At 30.3% G+C, this 17,157-nt stretch overlaps 2 protein-coding genes across 2 annotated transcripts in view; one reads left to right on the top strand and one right to left on the bottom strand.

The window, feature by feature from the left end:
* Positions 1 to 17,157, bottom strand: part of LOC111028584 (atrial natriuretic peptide receptor 1) — a 284,757-nt gene that overhangs the window by 125,479 nt on the left and 142,121 nt on the right. Inside the window, exons 11-13 of the mRNA XM_022307288.1 lie at positions 10,068 to 10,145; positions 8,301 to 8,477; positions 6,758 to 6,932 (exon numbers count right to left, since the gene is read on the bottom strand). Of these exons, the coding sequence (XP_022162980.1) occupies positions 6,758 to 6,932; positions 8,301 to 8,477; positions 10,068 to 10,145 (430 nt within the window). The remainder of the gene's footprint in view (positions 1 to 6,757; positions 6,933 to 8,300; positions 8,478 to 10,067; positions 10,146 to 17,157) is intronic.
* On the top strand, positions 14,588 to 16,355 carry LOC111028585. The gene has a single exon (XM_022307290.1). The coding sequence runs from the start codon at positions 14,807 to 14,809 to the stop codon at positions 16,052 to 16,054; it is 1,248 nt and encodes a 415-aa protein (XP_022162982.1). The 5' UTR covers positions 14,588 to 14,806; the 3' UTR covers positions 16,055 to 16,355.

Genomic DNA, 17,157 nt, shown 5'->3' with positions numbered 1-17,157 from the left:
CTTATATTTTTGTATGCACGTGAAATATAAATAAATATACTTATAATATCTCAACTCTCGAGGCGAATTTTGCGGTTTAAGTGAAGTTAATAACAAAATAATATAGTGTGATCCCATCATTTTCGAAATGTTTTTGGAGTAGATGGATATTCAGAGGGCATATCGAATGACGGGATGGAATGCAAAAAATACCGGGGGCCATACCTTCACAAAAAAATTATATAATATATTGTTTATGTAATATTTTTTCTGAAATGTAAACATCATTTTTTACATAGCGTTTCTTTGCATGCAAAGTAAATACTAAAGGGCGGTCGTATCTCGTACTCTTCACCTCTATACCCACATATATTAATCGAACTGAATAAACCTTAGCAGAAAATAACGTCCTATGACGACGAAATTGCTAATAATTATTGCTGTGACGATATATGAGATTTTTTTCAGAAACGATTCAACCATACAGTATTTGCTTTTAATTTTCTCAGCTTGTGGAAACAGGTCCTTAAACTGAGTTCTAAAATAATGAGGGACTCGTAAGACATCAAGCGATTAAAATTGAAAGTAAACTATGACGGACAAAATGTATTAATGAAAAGAGAAACGATTGGATGACGTGTATTGTACCCTGACTACAATTATTTTAACAACATGTTTAATATATACAATTACTATTATTAAAATATATACTTAAAAGTAAGTTAAAGTATTATGTTGTTTGAAATATACAAGACACAAGATTACGATATATTTGATTTTTTTTTAGTTATATATGAACGAAACTCCTAGTATTTCGTATTGTTTTTATAAACTGTTTACTGTATAAAAGTATTAGCCGTGCCTTAAATTATGTATTTTTTTTTGTACTTTAACTCGGCGACTAAGGCCATCAGCTGAATTATATTATTGTTAATTTTCATGTTTGACTGTTTCTTAACCTAGTTAATTTTAGTTATCATGTTTATTAAGTGTATTACTATTTTCCACTGATTTTACTTGATTTAACTATGCTATACGTGTCATTGAGCATTGTTAGTGATATTAGCGTATTAATTTACACCAACATATTAACCAATTAATATCATAAATTACAACAAAATAACAAATATTGCTTTTATAAAAATATCATTGTATTGTTATCATATATTTTTTATAAATAATTGGATACTCAAAACTACTCGTATACGTTTCCTTAAACGAAACTGTAATGTAACACAAACATTTAAAATAAATAATGAAATATTTTTTGAAACAGTTAGTTTACAGTATATTAACTAAATATAAACATAATTTCACAAAATAAATAGACTATGCGCCATAGCGAACTCGGCTAACTGAACATCAACGCATTCCTCCTTCACTTTTTGAATTTCCGTTAAACCACGTTCAGCATCGGTTCGTGTAGAATCGTTATCATCGTTGTAATTGATGAGGTTTATAAGACCCAGATGGATTTATCTATCTTTGAGGGCGGAAAATGCCAAGTCGTAATAACGTATACGAGCTTATAGGTTCTAGTGATGTTGATAATAATAATAATATAGCCATATATTGCACCTATCACAAGAACACTTATCTTTAAATAATTACGACTCTTATCGACATACGAAGTCAAGTAATATATTATGAAACCAGAAATATATTATATTTGTATAAATCCAATGTGGTTTTTGTAATCATATGTTTGTCCTATTTTAAGTTTAATGATATTAATCAAAATTCTGATTTTTAGATTTGTTACTGGAATTTTTTTAAACATCTTATGGATCTACTGAGTGCCTTCCAACAAATGATAATCTCCTGCCACTAGCCATTATGAACTATCAAATTTTCTTATTACATTTCATATTGTATAGATCGTAAATAATTGTAATGAAATAAAAATATATACTTTTGGATTTTTTAATAGAACTGTCAGGTGATTCAAAAAAAAGAGAGAAGGTAAATTACCTATTTTCTATAAATTGAAAATTCGATGGTTAAAAATCACTTTGTATAATGTAGTATAGCTTTTGTACAACTGTTGAGCTGTTTTAGTTGTCACTTAAAGCTATAAAAAAAAAAAGTGACGTACCTATACAAAAATTTATATTTATATCGACTAAATAATAATAACAATAAAGTTTAACAAATCATAGCTAAGACCGATTTAGTTTTGAAACATATTATTATCATCTTGTCTTTCGTTGAATTATATCAAAATCAAATGACTCAGATTGTTTATTCTGATAACAATAATATAGGCCGTCGCTACACAATGACCGAGTGAGTTTCACGCTTGAATATTATAGTATACGGTACACGAATATTGTTAATTGTATTGGATTTTTGGTTGCCTTGCATCATGCATATATTTACGCGAAAAGTGAATTACATTAGGGAATATTGAGTTAGTTTCAAAAATAATTATGTTGAACAAAAAGTATGCGTGCGTATGAAAATTTATTTTAATCTTGTTTGGTCGAAGTTTATCTTGTATGCGAGTGTTGCAAAATGCAATAACAATTTATTATTATAATAAATAATAATATGTTACAGTTAAAATAACTTTGGCTTAAACGATGTAGGTACCTTTAAGAAATTGTTCTGAAAAAACAATATTTATATTGTTAGCTCTTCGTTTAAAATTAAAATATATTATTAAAGTAATTATTATAATATCATATTTTTAGCATTATATAAAATGCTCAAGGTCAAGATTTAACATGTTTAAACCTCATTATTAAAAAAAAAATCATTGTTCTTAATACACTTGAAACAAAACAAACATATTCAAAACCCATTACTAGTTGATCAAATGTTTAGTTGGCATTTGTCTATTGCAGTGGATTACTTCCCTAATTCATGATATTGAATTATTGTTTTGAATTATTTTGAATTATCTATATTTATTTATAAGGAGTCAGCTGTTTATTAATTATTGCGGTTTAGCATTGCTTTTAGTCTTCCGTTGCTCACTCAAGTATGAATTATTCGAAATAAACCTGCCACGATAGAAACGTGTCCAGTGGCCCATTTACCGAACCCTCGACGTGCCTTTGTACCCATTTTAATTAAGCTAACTCGGAACGGTGGTCGCCGGTCGGAACCTCTCATCGTACATCAATGAACTATCGATATCAGGCATTAGCCTTTCAGTTCGTTCTGTTCAAAAAATTAAAATGTTATGCACTTCCATATTTAAGAATTAAAAAATAAAAATAAATGTTATACAAATTTTAGTTTAAAACGACGACGACTCGTCTCGTGTATAATGTTAGAAACTAATAATCGGATAACATTGCGTTGAGGACGTCCTTAACTTGCAATCGATCATATTTGATTTGCTTTGGTTCTACTAGAATCAATGACATTTTTTAAATTTGACTACATTTTACAAAATATAATATAGCAGTAGGGTGCATAATCTGTAAAAATTATACATTTTATGTAAATTCAATCTCTTTTAAATTCAAGTTTAAATTATTCTTCCTGGAAAAAATGAGTTTTTCTTTTGTAATTATTATTGTTCTTATCTACTATTGTCGTAATGTACAGTAAAACTAATAAAGATTAAAAATAACTAATCGTTTGTATACAATTATACACACAAATTATAATATTATAGCTGAACTACACAAGAATGCCTAAAAACAATTTAATACACATTTGCAATTTAGTTATTATGGCTTTGTATATTTACTACAACAACGACGACGAATTAACATGAAACAATAAAGAATGACCGTGCAGGATCTACAGGGAGCCGTCTGTACGTGTCTTGATTAAATTTTAGTTTTACGACACCTAAGACTAACGGATTTAGTTTACGATAGACAAATTTCTCATCTATTGTAACATTACTGTGTAATATATTATGTTCGAAGTAATGCTTTCAAAAATGTGAAAATAATTTATTTAAGTGAAATTCAATATCTACAAGTGAAAAAAAACTTTTGCAGAATGTGTAATTTAAAGACAATTAGTAAAATCTCACAGTAAATAGTTTATAATACGTTTAACTTATTTTTAAATAAAACAACAAACGTATAGGTACAACCTAACAGCTCAAAGGTAAACACGTGCATATAAATGTACAACTTTACGAGATAATAATTATAAATTGTATTAAATAAAGTAAAGTGAACGACATAATCACACAATCTTAATGTGCTTTCTATTTTTATGAGGATTTTAAAAACAATACATTTCAAAATTCTACATACCTAATATTATCTAAATGGTTATTGTTTTCAACATCTAAAACTATGTTTATAAACAGGAAATTGGAAGGAGATGGACATTTAAGAGACGATCGATATGTGTGTAAAAAGTCATGAACAGAAAGAAAAAAATATTATTACAAAGAAATGTAAGAATGGCTACTTTAAAAAAACATATTGTAGGTACCCAAAAAAAAAAAAAAATTATGATTATTATTAAAAAAAATTATTTTGTTGTTCCTATTATGTTATTTAAAACAATAAAGTAAGACCACTGAGATTATGTCATGGAATAAATTAATACCTATAATAATAACCTAACCTAACCTAATCAAAATACACTTTAAAATGCTAATTTTTTTTCTGTTACACAAATAAATTAAATTAAATTTTAACATAAAACAATATGTGTTCATAAAGTGATGTTTTACATGTAACTTTATTGTTTGATACGTGACCAAAAAATATAGTTCTTGCACGTGGTAGATTTATTAACGATCGTATTAGAGAAATGTAGGTACCTACCACTAAAATTGCGAAACCCGTGGATTTAAAATATACTTATACATAATGTATTTATGTTGGTATGTTTAAATTTGTTTGATTATTAAAATCATTCTATAAAAATGACAATACATACAGGTTTAATTTAAATCATTGTAATCAAATCAATTTTTTAATTTATAGTCATTATTGTGTTAACTATGGAATTATACCTCAACACTCAACAGTTTATAATTATTTTATAATTATATAAAATAAGATTTTATTTTATAATATTATGTACATATTTAAGCCACAACGTACCTGTAATAATGATCATATTTTCATGTGAAACGGGTTAAAAAAGAAAAAAAAAATGTATCACTTAGCCCAGAGAGTACTAATTTTTATTTGTTGATATATGACGGAAAATACTGATAAAGCAATTCCACAACGCTTTTCTAGACCCATGTCGTTTATGGCCTGTGATCCCAGTACCGGACATTGCACAGACGAACATTTCGAATTTTTATGGGTCAAAAAGGGCATAGATCTTTTTCTTTATCGGTCTTATAAAAATGTATTTACCCATAACGGAAATCCGTAGAAAAACCTCAATAAATTTATCTCAGATCAAAATTGATATACAAGCCTGTAAGGGAGTTAATAATAATAACAACCTCCATTATTTTAAATTACATTAAGCTCAGAATAAAATTTTTTTAGATAATCAAATACTGTTTTTTAATTTATTTATTTAATAAAAAAATTGTATTTTCCAACTTCTTAAACTTTAAATACGGTTTACTATATTATGGTTTCACATAATTTCAATTCGGTACATTCGGTCAACATTTGAACTTCAAATGCTTATGAAAAAAAATATTGCAAATGTACTTTTAATATTTTTCAACTGCTATTGTAACAATATACTATTAGGATCCTATTGTATTAAATTTTCAAGCTTTTTGAACAAACGAATACAATTTTATTGACGTTTATAGGAGAAAAAAAACTAAAAAATTGAAAATGTCCGTAATCAGCGCTAGACGAGTCAACATGTTTCGAAAATTGTATTAAGTATAAAAAATACTATAAACATATTATGTAAATTTCAAGTATCTACGGTTATTCGTTTATGAATTACAACAAAATAAAAAAATCACTCCATGAGAAATCGAGTAAAAATATAATGTTGTAAAAATTCAAACTGTAGAGTGCAGACAAAATATAAAAAAATATTGTGAATTTACACTTAACTTTTTTTTCAATTTATAACACTTATGAGGAATCGTATATTAACTTTTATTAAGAAAAGTTTTAATAAAGAAAACAAAATACAGCAAGGTTTTAGTAACACATTGTTTAGAAATCATAGATCGTACACAAATAACTAATACTCGTAAGTATAATAATTAGTGTTTTCTTACGATTAATTTTTAAACCTAGAGTTGTTATCTTTTATTTTTATTTACGTTTTTGTCTCTTATATTTTATATCTTATTTTTCTTTTTTTTCACGCTGAGATAAATAATTCAGTGTGTTTTTATTTATTAATGATATGCTTATATTATATTAACTTTTAGTAAATACAATTTATCGTTGTGTAAATCTCTATCTCCAACACAAGCATAAGTTTACAGGAGACAAATAAATCAATTTAATGTTTTATTTTAATATGTAATTATGTGCAAATATTTTCCTGGCTTAAATAAAAAAAAAATAAGAAGATACCTAGTAATAATAGCCTATGTCTAGTATGAATAAAAAATGTATAATAATAATTAGGTGCTTAATATTTATTAATACAGTAATATATTTCCAGTGCACGTGCGACAATTTGCCAAGTAAATGTCATCGACTTTTCCTGATAAAAAAATCAGAATTATATTAACATACATATTATAATATATGAATGCCATTTAAATTTGAATTCTTTTGTTGGCTTTTCCAACACATTTATACGTTATTTCATCATAAGCACAAAAAGTTCGTATTTCATACCAAGGATAATATTATTTTTGATCGTTACCTACCTACCAGCAAAATATAAAAATAATAATTGCACAAACCTTTCCAGTAAGCATAAGAATCACTGTCGCTATTCGATTCATTTGTATGGTTGTTTCGTAGACTTCTGAGACCGAAGTCAGCAATTTTTAGAACAAATCTACTATCAACCACGCAGTTGCTAGACTTGAGACCCCCGTGAGATCGGAGTTCGCTACTATGTAAATAGCACATTCCCTGAAAACAGTTCAATAAGAATTGTATATATGTGTACAAATAAACAATACTGTTAATATCACTAGGGTATTTATTTGTAAATTTGTCAAAACGATTTTGGCTCGATTAATATTAAAATAATATTTTATAAAATTCGTTATTTTCTGTACCCGTAAAACACTAAAACTTAAACAGTTTAGACGGATAAGGATTAAGGAACTTATATTTCGTGAAGAAGGTATTAACGATATTAAATTGATTTTCTAAAATAATTGTTTTATCCTGCACAAAAATATTTTATAGGTATCTAAAATATAATACCAATAATACATTCGAATTTTAGTTAGACAGACCAAAACATTTTAGAAAAATCTCAATTATTATTATTCTTATGCCTCGCATACTACCATTGAATTAATAAGTGAATAGAATGTCAAGTTTTTCTGCCTTTACCGTTTACTTTTTCGTCGTATAAAAATTTAAGATATATTCATGCAAAGACCATTCATACATTTCGTACCTAATATACCCATCCCTATCTTCAAAACCATAACTACAGGAATTCACCAGAAATAAATGTACTTATATAAAACTCTAGATATTTCTTTTTTCTGTATCAAGGATCTTTTAAAAATATTGTACAAAAGCATAAAAAAAACCAACCATCTAAGGTTATAATGAAAACCCTTGGGTGTGCTATAAAGAAAAAATATGATATTAAACATGGTCTGTAGAAATATCTAAAAATGTTTATATAACAAAAAAAAGTACACGAAACATTGTTTTACGGATTATGTTTAACACACATAAATCGTAATTGAAAACTGTTGTTTTCGACCCCAGTTGACTTTATATGAAACACGATACGCATACAAAGAGATCTTATCATTATTATTATTATTGTTTTATTTTTTTTTTCATATTATATTGTGAGACGAATATACTATCGCGTACAAACACGAAAATTGTAAAAACAGACTACAAAATAATGATGCGGTCAACAAATCATTAAATATGAAATGAATTGCGGTCGAACACCACGCACTGGCGAGACCCGAGATCAATAACATATTATCACTGGGCGAGTGTGGTCTCTATTTCTAGCTATATTTTGTGTTAATTATTATATAGTGTTCTTAAATCGCACACGGCACGCACGCATTCACAACATAGAAAATAATATTTCTCACGTTGTTCTCCTACAAATCAGTGATTTTATTTTATTTTACACCGTCGTTATACTAATTAATATTTATGCTTTTATGTTATACGTTTCAGAGAAAGATTAAATACGACGGTTTTTTTGCAGTGACTGAAGTATAGAAAATAACATAAAGAAATAAACGACAATGGCATAGATATAAATGCATATTGCCATATTATAATTACCTTGACAATGTCATGCATCAGACTGTACCGGAACATCCAATCCAGTTTAAACTGGTCGTTTTCGAGAATGTCCTGTAAACTTCCTTTTGGACAATACTCGGTCAGTAGACAACAGTAATTGGGCTCTATACACGCTCCATAAAATCGCACTAAATGGTCATGATGCAAATCTTTCAACTGAAACATAATTTTTTTTTTTAATAACATTTTTATCATTGAATATTCCACCTCGACACCTGCGACGTACTCGAGAAGTTATCACGTTTAACCTTATACAATAATATTATATTTAAATGTAAACAAATAAAAATATTTGTGAGATGCAATAACTTTAAAACAAATTAAAAAAACGAGATCTTTTTATATCGTATGTGAAATGCGTTTCCTTTTTTTGAGTTTAATCACAAACTGATTAGATTTACTGAACAGTGGAAAACACACTGATAATTACTCAATAGCAAGTTCAACATTTTCCGTAAATGCTTAAAACGTTATAACTTTTGAAATATAAAGTAAACATCTGTTAAATATTTCACTGTAAGCATAAATTCTCGGGTCCTCATAATAATTATTGTTCTATTACTTTATTTAACGCCGATCTATGATTATGTAAATAAATCTATTGAAACGGAAAAAAATCCCAAAAGATTAATCTTAAGAAATCAGAAGTAGATATGATATGACGACATGATGTAGCTGCGATTGCATACAATGATACCAATACAGCAAATAAAACCGAATTAAAACTTCTAGGATCCTACAGCTCTATATTATACGCTCTTTGTTTGAAAATAATTATAGATTAAATGCGTCTTCGAGCCATTTTGAACCCGTTGCGAAATCCTGTAGACGTCTACTACTGACGTAGGTACTTTATAAAGACTTAAAATGCTATTAATCATAAATCAAATGACCTAATTATCCTTAACCACGACTCTATAACGCCATACTATTTAAAGTACTTATCTGCCCTACCTATGTGTTAACGGTACGCTATAATATATATATGATTATTGATTATACAGCATTTCGTGAACTCAAAACTTAACCATTAGTATTATCACCCACGCTCGCTTTACCAAAATAAGCATCAATAATCATTACATCAGTGCCTCAATCCATCCCAATTACTCCGTTAGATCTCACTATTATCTAATTGGTTTTTCGATGATTTTAAACCCATTGTTTTTGATTTTCTCCCTCCCTCTTTCTCATTTTCTTCTTGCATTAGCTAGCACTAACGTACTCGAATTTTTCATTTCCACGCTCTTTCGCAAAATAATAGGTATGTAATACTTTCCCGTTGGTACGCTTTTCTTCTATTTTCTGAGAGCTGTTACTATAATTTACTAATTACTATACACATTCGTGATGCATATTTTAATATTATTCATGTCGTTTTGAACTATTGTGACTGAAAGTTACTCCTTTATTATTTTATTTGATATTGTCAACATGTTATATTTTCATTATATAGTCGTTTCTATACACATACTATTATAGTGTATAATATGGGTCACGGGTGAAAATATGGGATGAATTAACACTAAGAACGTACCCATTTCATTAACAAAATGCTGTATTAAAAACATACCCACATGGGTATGGGATATTAAAATTAATTATACACCACGAGGGTCACTTCATGTGTATAAAAACATCAAACATTCAAATATTCATATGTATAATATATGTATTATGTAGTATAAATAGCTAAAATACACATTCACACACACACTTGAGTGTCGAATTAAGTTTTCTACATACCCTTTTCAATTCCAGTAGCCGGGGACGCGTCAACTCCAAGCGCGATCTCTTTAACGTTTTTAGTGCTACTTTATTACCCTGTAATCAGAAAATAAAGTAAAAAAATTACAAAAAATATCAATTAACATATTTATATCACGTCCGTAAAAAAGCTAGTTTTTACCGAACAATGTCAGCCAAAATACGAGTATTAAGCACATTTATAAGGTACTAAGCATGCATTTCCATAGTTTTTCTTAAATAATATATTTATTTTTACTCTTCTATTTGGAAGTTTGAAGTACTTATACTTAAGGATAATATTTTTTTAAATACTACGGTTTTTTATACAAAACAAACTTATTTGCTAACCACTTTTTGTACGTACACAACTTAGTACCTACCTAAGATATTGAAAAATATTTAATGAGTTATCAAGCTTTAAGTTACTAAAGATAATAGTTAATACAAGATGGTTCGTGATAATTTGATCAGATATGTATGGTAAGCTAAATTAATTGTTCGAATTTTGATTTTGATACATCAGCAATTACAATAATCATCTGATTAATTATAAAAAAATATAGAAGACTATCGGTATGTATTAACTAAAAACAAAAAATAAATAACGAATACCGTAAATAGTAAATACATTTTTAGATGACTACATACACAATTATATATTAATAATTATAATACAATATAATTATATTTGTTTTTATATTTATGGGTATAATATATGTGTCATATTATTATTTCAAAAGTGAACAATATGATGACAAGATCAAGTTTCAGATGTAAAAAAAGTAATGTGGATGCAAAAACATTAAACCGTTACAAAATTAGCAATATTTGTCCAAGGGAAAAAAAATTCTATCCCAAAGAAAAAACTATATTTTACTAACAGGTCGGTGCGTATTTATAATAAATGTTATACTTTTTATCGCCAAACAGAACATAGTATTATTAATGAGCCTGAGATCGACTGCAAGATAGCATAATGTATCTGAGTAGGTACATATTATTATTATATTATAATATAAGTGTGTTTGCGTATGAGTGTGAAAATATAGGTTTGAATATATTTATAGTAAGAGGTACTTATAATAAAAATGATACAAGATAAAAAAAAAATGAATGCATATTACGTGAAATAACAGTGATGATTGTAACTGTTATATAAATGGTACCTTCAATTTATTCACATACTTTATTCAGCGGGGTACGTGATGTATTTTTACTGATCATATATCGTTTTAGATGCATGTTTATGTATGTGGTGGTATCCAGAAAAATAAAAATCAACATCATAATATGATTACGACGATATAGGGTAGTCTGTTTCGTTAAAGGCGTTCGTTGCGCCTATTTATTTATAACTAGGGCTAGGATTTTGTAGCATTTGCATTTTCTTTCATAGTACTCCAGGACATAGCTAATCAAAAATAAAATTCGATTCATTCATCACAGAGTTCAAATATGCAATTTTGTTTTTGCTTTTTTTGCTTTTTCTTGTGATATTCGTAAATAAATGCTTTATTGGTACTTTTTTGTCAGTTTATTAGCTTTTTAATTGGTTTTTGTTAATTATACGCATATTTAACATTTACGTACATATTTATCTAAATTATTATTTTTTCATTTATTTTAATTATATATATTTTGTGAATTCGTAGTGAAATATTATCGCCTTATCGGAAAATATTTCTGAAAATAGATTCTTAGATTTTGTGATTACTGTTTACCGAGTGGGGAGTAGTGGTCACGTAATACGATGTCTGTAATATCATCGTAATATTATGTCTGGACTTAAGACGCAATGAGAACGATATTTATTGACTTGTTTACTATGTCTAAATTTACAATAATATTATTTAGCATTTCCTAAATATAGGAATTTCTATTTATATTCGAGTGCTAGCGTACGGAGTATTGTCGCGACTCGCGGAACCACGATATCAGTAATCGACAATACGTTATGCCGACAAGTCGTTAATCGTTTTCTCCTGTAATTACGTATTCGCGTGTGCTGTTATTTTTTGATATTAAAAATATTTTTCAGCTAAACTTCAAAATTAATTTTTAAATCTTTTTTAGTTGCATTTTCCTGGTTAAATGCTTTTTTTTGTAGCATTATTGGCAATTTTTTAATTCCTTTATTGTAGGTTTTTAGTGCTTCATTTTCCTAGCCCTATTTATGATAAAACGTCGAGCATATTTTTTTTTGTGTACACACAATAAACACAGAAATTCAAACGATAACGGAGCACACTATATGGGGAAACTCAATGTATAAGGATCAAGAGTTGTCGTTTGACGTCAACCCGAGCTTAAATAACGAAGAGAATGTGTTTTCACTTTCTACGCATTCCGATCAAAATTCAACAATCTATATGTGAATATTGACATAATAATAATTAAAACATTTTTAAAAATCTGGAGGCCAGGATATTTTATTACACTGCTGTTACTATAATTCTAGTATTTTTTCAAGCCTCTAGGTTATAGAAATTTCACATTTTCCAAATGCATTGGATGTGTTTAAAGAATATCAACTTTTGATTTTCCAATGGCCACAGATTTAATATATATTATACATGTCTCGGTTGAAATTTTCTAAAATTATTTTTGAAATAATATAAGTTTTTGTATCAATAACAAAGTATTTTAAACTAAATTTAAGTTGTCCCTGAAAAAAGAGACTATTTTATAAGCTTACACGGCGTTCCTATGTTTTGAAAGAACAAATAAAATTCATATTTTTTTAAAATAGAGATCAAGTATATAAATTAGAAAAAGAAAATTTCAATCTAGCTCTCCCTCCCCCCAGTTCAGGTTTTGGGTAATAATTCTAGCCCCCCTCCTTCCCTTAAATATGGGTCTAGTTTTGAATACATTACCGATACCTAAGATTTATATTGTAACTTTGATATGAACAATATTTAGTTGAAACGTAAAGATACTCTTTTCTTTTTCACCTATATTTAATATTTTCGCAAACTTTTTTCCCGACCAAAAAAACATGCTTCAGCGAGCTACCAACAAACTTCCTTCTCATTTTCTCCTATGTAAATCCAAAAAGTATGTAAATATTTTTATCACGCTTTATTACATGTAAACAAAAATTATTGTTTTAGCTGTCAAATATATCAAGAAATAATATCACCACAGAAAAAGAAAACAGCAAGAGATAAGAATTTAGTTATTTACCATTTAAGTTTTTAGAAAATAGATTTTAAAGCCAACGAAAAACTGCAATTCTTACTACAAAGAAAATAATTAAAAAAGAAGATTATGTATTATATTACAGCAATAATAATGTGTTTTAAAGCTCATCTGTGTGTTATTTGTATACATTTTCCCATTTATATTTTAAACCAATACAATTTTGTTTAGCTTAATTTGTTACACACTCGCGTACAAAAAGAAAGAAAAAATTCTAATTCTAATTATTTTTTGTGAATCCTTTATAAAGCTAATATAATGACGACGTAACATTGTTATCAGTCCATCATACACTAAAAGAATTCCGGTCGAAACAATTTAGATTTAATATATAATATACCAAAACTACACATTTATTTAATTTATTTTAATTTTTTTGTTTCTTTAACTTATGATTCGGTAAAATTTAACTAACGGTTTTTATAATAATATGCCAGGCGAGAATCTGAATATTGCAAAAAATCATCGTCAGTGTTCAAATGGATAATGGAGCTTTATGAATCTTTTAAAACATTTTTACATCAGAAAGTATATTCTCGGAAACACAATAAAAAAAATAAGCTGTTTAAAAAGTATGCGTATACTCGTATACTATCGTTCATATACGTTTGTTACTTATACAACTTTTTTACTCCCGCACATGGTCTAAAAAACAAAAAAAACCGTTAAAAGTATCCCAACAGTATACCTAGTTGATATCGATGAGAGAAAAGAAATGTTAAATCTTTTATCTCACCGTAGAATCGGAAGAAAACAAACATGCTGAATAAGTGGAATCTAATGCCAAGTTATGTCATGACACCCGTTTACTCGCAGTCATAATAACTGTTTAGACGCTATCTAGAATAAGTGACCATAGAAAACTAATAGAAAAACAAAAACAACACTCTGATACGTTAGAAAACCCTGCTTTTTTTATTGTTCACACAATGTGGAATAACATTTATAAACATATTACGTAATATTATATTGTTGAAAACTTAAAACCAAAACATTCCTTCAAACATTTTATGTCTGTTGATAATTTGTCATGACAAACTAATCAAATGAAGATAAAATATAATTTTATCGAAAATCACCTAGAAACTTTTAAAAATATATGATCCGAAGTTTAGTCCTGATTGAATAACTTATATCTAGAACGTATGGGAATAATATCAAAATAAAAACATGTTCACAGTGTTACCGTTGTCAAATCTGTGGTAAGAATATTGTATACCAAAATTAAGCAGTATCAACTGTCCGCAGATACGAAAAATCGACGAATCACCTGATTCCAAAGACAACAATCGCTGGCCACTATTAATATAATTTTTAATCTTTTGACAACCCAATGTTTTGTAACACAAACAAGCGAAATTATTGGTAACATTCGTTGTTTACAAATATCCGTCCGTACTACTTTTGCAAATTACGCGAAGAGCAGAAACGCGTGTGCCCAATCTTTGCGACAACAGTTCAATACTTTCGTGTTGCGATAACGGTGAAAATAATATTATCATAACAGCAAAATAGTAAACACTTCACCCTACGTCATGTCGGATCATTCGGCAGTCACGGAGGAGTTGGAGGTGTCGTCTCCGCACACCATCACCACGACCACGACCTCCACCGTGACGGCCGTCACCACCACGACGACCACCACCATCACTTCCGGCATGGCCGGTCTGCCTGCTGCGGGCCCGCCAAACCGTGAAGACGCGCGCAGGCTATTCATGGGCAACTTGCCAAAGGTGAAATCGGAAGTGGAAATTTGCGAGGAAGTTAGCCGGAATACGGACGGCCTGGTGCGCGTCATCACGTACAAGAACTTCGAAAACCCTTTGCTGCACCGGGGCTTCTGTTTCCTGGACTACGTGTCCAACGCGGCGGCCGCGGAAGCCAAACGCCGGCTGTCCCAGTGCACGGTGTTCGGGTGCAAGACGATCGTCGACTGGGCGGACCCGGAACCGGAAGTGGACGCCCAACAGATGGCCACTGTCCGGATTCTGTTCGTCCGGCAGTACGGTGGCACGCTTGACGAGCGCACGCTGGCCGACGTGTTTGGCCAGTACGGTAAAGTCGAACGGGTCAAGAACCTGAAGAACTACGCTTTCGTTCACTTCGAACGACGGTCGGACGCCCAGGACGCTATGAACGCGCTAGACGGCGCTGTGGACGAAGCGTCCGGCGTCCGGGTCGACGTGTCATGGGCAAAACCACCTGCCGAAAAGCACATCCGGGAACAAGTGCTCCGCGACCGAGAACGGCGAATCCGGCTGCAGGCGTACGGGACGCGCCGCACCGAGCACGAGGACGTTCCCGTCATCCGTTTTGACAACAAGATGACGTTCGAACCGACCGCCTCCACATCTACCTCCAATACCAGCACATCTCTCGCCCCCGTCACCGCCGTACCATACTCAAACTACGATCACTACGAATACAACTTTGGCCAGCAGGCGTACTCGTGCAAATGCCGAGATAAACGGATCGTCGAAACGGAACCACTGCGACGACAACCGGAACCACGGCAAAGGTGCCAGTGCATTGTCGGAACGTCGGTTTCGGCAGCGGCGGACAGTGGCTGTCATCGAACCGAACGCTACAACAGCGAAGACGACAGCGGCCGAACATGGCGGCAGCAACAGAGGATACCATTCCAACAACGAGACACCACGGTTGAGACCACCTTCGTCGGATCTTCCGCTGCTCGACACGATCACGGCGATTGCGCCAACGTCATTTCAGACTTGGACTCGATCATTTTGAAATTTTTCCACAAGAGGAGTCACACCACCTGAACATGTGTGTCTATGATCTGTGCCAAATCGAACACTAGCAGGCCCAGCTATCTTTCCTGATTTTAATGTACATAAGAGAAATAAACACTGCCCAGCACTGCGTGCTATGGCGTTTGTTAAAATAAAAAATAGTTAAATACCTAATAATATATTAAAAGCTAACTTTGACCCAAACTCGTGCGGTTTTATTGAGAGAGTTGTGCAAAAAAGTATTTATTACACAACAATCGTTGCGTACTTCGTCTTCGCACTGACGAGAAATACAAGAAAACGTTTTTACTTTATGTTATTGAATATTTTTGTAAACTACAATAACTGATGAAACTATTCAAAACTTTAAGTATATGTATGTAAACTACGAACGTGTTACGTTTGGATACTTGGAAGTCAATTTGTGTACCTTTTCCAAAAATGTAGAAATACAATGTTGTTACCTATGGTGTATGATTGTTTTATTGTGAAAGTCGTATAAATATTTAAAATCATAAAAGTAATGGAATTATTTGTGTAATTAATTATAGTTAAGTAATGAGTAAAGTGTGTGAAATCAGATTGGTAATTATTATTTCAGATTCTCAATGTTGATTAACTAGTTAAACTATAACTTTGATCAATAACATAACGTTTTAGAATATTCACATTTATTTGAGCTGCACCACTGTTAATATAATCAACTAAAAAAAGTAACAGTATGATATTAATAATACTTATGTAGAGGAAGATGTCCCAAGTAACTATTGTGCGTTTTATTCCCACCCTTAGTTTAACGTGACCAAATAACTCGGACGCCAGCTATTGTGGTGCGGTGAATTTACCACGATCAGTATCATTAGACTTCATTCAATTGTTCACACCATGCAAATGGAATGGCTATACCCGTATTATTGCTATAGTCGTGGAGGGGGGGGGAATTAATGTATTGATACAATACTTTGCAAAAAATCGTAACACAAAAATACATAAGAGATGTGCAGAGAGAAATCAATTGTTGATCGGTTCATTATAGTGAAAGAGGCCAATAATAATATGTGTCATACGATAAATTTTAATTTTACATTTACAACTAAATTAGTTAGTTCAAGAACATAACTTTACGGTTTAAA

This window comes from Myzus persicae, unplaced genomic scaffold (genome assembly GCF_001856785.1).
Source record: "Myzus persicae strain clone G006 unplaced genomic scaffold, MPER_G0061.0, whole genome shotgun sequence".
NCBI classification, from domain to species: domain Eukaryota; kingdom Metazoa; phylum Arthropoda; class Insecta; order Hemiptera; family Aphididae; genus Myzus; species Myzus persicae.
The sequence above is the reverse complement of the archived record's forward strand: the minus strand, read 5'-3'. Positions and strand labels throughout refer to the sequence as shown.